Genomic DNA, 3001 nt, shown 5'->3' on the forward strand with positions numbered 1-3001 from the left:
TTGTCCAGTTGATGACTTACAAGAAGAACTGTGTTAAGGCTGATAATACTTGCACAACAATAACAAAAATAACAGAAGTAGCAGAAGAAATACTTTGGAGGAAAAAAAAATCCCACATATTCATATACGTTTACTGCATAACTAGCATTAACATTATATTTATCTTCATCAGGGTCTATGTCTGACAATATTAAACAAGCAAAAGAGAACACAGGTTACGATTTGTCATAACATTTCATGCTTGTCCTTCTGAAAAGACGGCAGAAATATATTTCCTTGCCAATGACCCACATATTATAAGCTAAGATAATGGAGGTAATGGCACTGCTCAACTGGAGTCTCAAAATAATAAAAGGTTCAACAAATTTATAAGCACATATTTAAAGTAGTAAGTCTAAAAAAGACAGTTTCCCACCAATGTACAAGATAGCTTTTTCCATTAAAAGTGAGTACTAAACCGAAAAAATCTCTAATGGAAATAATAGCTCTCAGATTTTGTAATTCTTCATTGAGTTGTATCTGTTTTCAACTCTTTAAGAGATGGTTAGCATGTCTTTTGCAACCAATGACTTGAATGTTCATCTTAAAAATTCTGCTGACTTGGTCTCTTGTTGTTCTTTTCTCGGAGAAGGATTTATCCCGTCTCTTCTGGCCTCTCCCCCTCTTCCTGGACTCCTCCCGCGGTCTGCAGAGGTCCTGGCAGCCTTTCTGCGAGCCGGCCACAACACTGTGTCTTGCTCCGCTTTTCACACTTTCTCTACTTCCTTGGGCTGGCGCTTCCCTCTCCGTGGATCCTTCCTCAGCACAGTCACCTACAGCGTTCAGTTCGCCCTCACTGTGCGCTTCAGCAGACTCCTTCGTTTCGGGAGGCGTGCCTTCTTTCTGCATGCTCTGGGTGTCAGTGCATTCTTTCCTCTCCTCCCTGCTTCCTTTCAGAGGGCTGGGGTCTCCCTGTGGTCCCGTCCGGGGGACGAGTCCACTGGGGGTGTGCGGAACGTCACCCCCAGCGGGGCGGGCATCGCCCTCGGCCTGGGCACAGGGCCCCGGGGTCCCGTCAGCAGCAGGCATGCCCCCCGAGGTCCCGCCGCCCAGCCCCGCGTCTGCCCCGGGGAGCGCAGGCCTCTCCAGGCAGGGGCCGGGCTTCGCCGTGGAGCAGGCGCCGACGGCGGGTCTGGGGCCTCTGCCGATGAGGGAGAGGTCAGCCCTGTCCAGGAGGCTGGTCCTCTCGGTCTTGGAAAGGCTCCTCTGGCCTCGGAGCGGAGAGGGGCTGGAGGGCAGCTGCTCCCCAAGAAGCCCCTCCGAGACCCTCTCCTTGAGATTGTCAGGAGAAAAGTAATCATCGTATGAGGACCCCTCCAGGGCCAGACTCTTGACAGCGGGCCTCCGCACAGAGCACAGGCCGCTCTCCGCCTCCCACAGCCGCAGGCAGGCTGCGGGGCGCTGCCTGAGGGACCGCCTCCTCTTCCGCCCCTCCTCTGAGGCTGGCCAGTTCTCCAGGGTCTTCCTTCTCTTGACGGAGGAGCCCATGGCTTGTGCACGGCCCTCGGGGCGGCCTTTTGTAGCAGAGGACACAGGAGACAAACGCTTCTTCCCGTCAGACAGCCCCTGGGCTGCCGGCCGCGATGGCTTTGAGACAGGGGTGACAACCCTGCCCGCAGCCCTGCTCTGCTGGGGTGTCTCTGCCTTGGGAGGACTGCTGGTGGATCTGGGAGGAGTCCAGAGACCCAGGGGACGGGGAGCTGCTGAGGGGCCGCCATGGCCTGTCTGCAACACCGGCGACGCAGCACACAGATCACTTTCCCTTTCAGTAATGAACTCGCCCCACTTCCTCTCCCGGGGCCCACTTGCAGAGCCTCCACAAGAATCGTCAGCAGACATGGGCAGACCACCGGCAGAAGAGTTGTCTGAACACAAAGAATCATGTGAAAGGTTCAAAGATGCTTCATGCAGAGAGTTCACAGTGTTATCATCAGACTGTTCAATCATCTGGGAGGAGGTGGGGGAAAGGTTTTCCCGTTTCTCCTTCATCTCCTGCAGCCTCTTCTTCATTGCGCTGTGGTGGCCCCTGTAGACTTTACCTGTCGGACTGTACACCAGCGAGCCATTAGATTCAAATAAGAGGACAGGAACATTGGTACCCAGAGTGGTTTTCTGCTGCTGCAGCTCTTTAGCCATTTTCTCATATTTCTTTTGCAGTCTTTTATCATTTTCTGGTGTCTTGGGAATAAAATCTTTGGGCTGCATACACTTGCGTTTTTTTTTAAGCAAGCTTGGTAGGTGTTGGTCAGTGTTGGCTGCAGGGAACAGCGACTCATCAATGTGCGCTCCAGTTACCCTGCATTTTTCAACCCAGAGCACTGAGACGAGCTTCACGCCTCTCTTCTGTGCTTTTTCCCAGGTGCTCTGGTACCCGTCTTTGAACACGACATGAGTTACTTGTTTGTTAAAAGTTTTTGAAACCTTTGCCCCCATATCCACAAGTTGACTCCTAAAGGTCTTGGAGTAATTTTCTGTCCCATTGGCTGACCACACTTCAACATAGGCCACAACATCTCAGGAGTAGCCTGGCCGCCTGGTCCCTTATCTTCTGGGTTTCAAACCTCCCGCCAGCCCAGGAGCCTTTTCTAGGATTTTTAACATGAAAATATGTGAAATGCTCTATCATTATTTCAAGAATATATTGAAATTCTAATAGCTTATTTTATCAGACTTATTGTAGTAAAACATTTTAAAAACTTTCTAATATTAAACTATACCAGCAATTCTGAATAAACCTTATTTGAATAATGTAAGTTATTTTAACTTTTTATTTTTAAATAATTTTTGACATAGAAGAGTCACAAAATAATACAGAGTTCCTGATGTTTCTCTACCTAGATCTTCTAACGTAATACTATCAGTTCAGTTCAGTAGCTCAGTTGTGTCTGACTCTTTGCGACCCCATGGACTATAGCACGCCAGGCCTCACTGTCCATCACCAACTCACGGAGCTTGCTCAAAC

General features: G+C 49.8%; 1 protein-coding gene across 1 annotated transcript; it reads right to left on the reverse strand.

Moving 5' to 3' along the window:
• Positions 1-525: 525 nt before the first annotated feature.
• LOC133044056 (microcephalin-like) lies at positions 526-2547 on the reverse strand. Its single transcript, XM_061125616.1, has one exon. It carries the CDS (start codon positions 2470-2472, stop codon positions 526-528), a length of 1947 nt encoding a protein of 648 aa, XP_060981599.1. The 5' UTR covers positions 2473-2547.
• Positions 2548-3001: the final 454 nt, after the last annotated feature.

Source organism: Dama dama, chromosome 22 (genome assembly GCF_033118175.1).
Source record: "Dama dama isolate Ldn47 chromosome 22, ASM3311817v1, whole genome shotgun sequence".
Classification (NCBI taxonomy): domain Eukaryota; kingdom Metazoa; phylum Chordata; class Mammalia; order Artiodactyla; family Cervidae; genus Dama; species Dama dama.

Excerpts from the sequence above, each read along its gene's own strand:
- LOC133044056 (XM_061125616.1), bottom strand. The coding sequence starts at position 2,472 with ATGGGGGCAAAGGTTTCAAAAACTTTTAACAAACAAGTAACTCATGTC.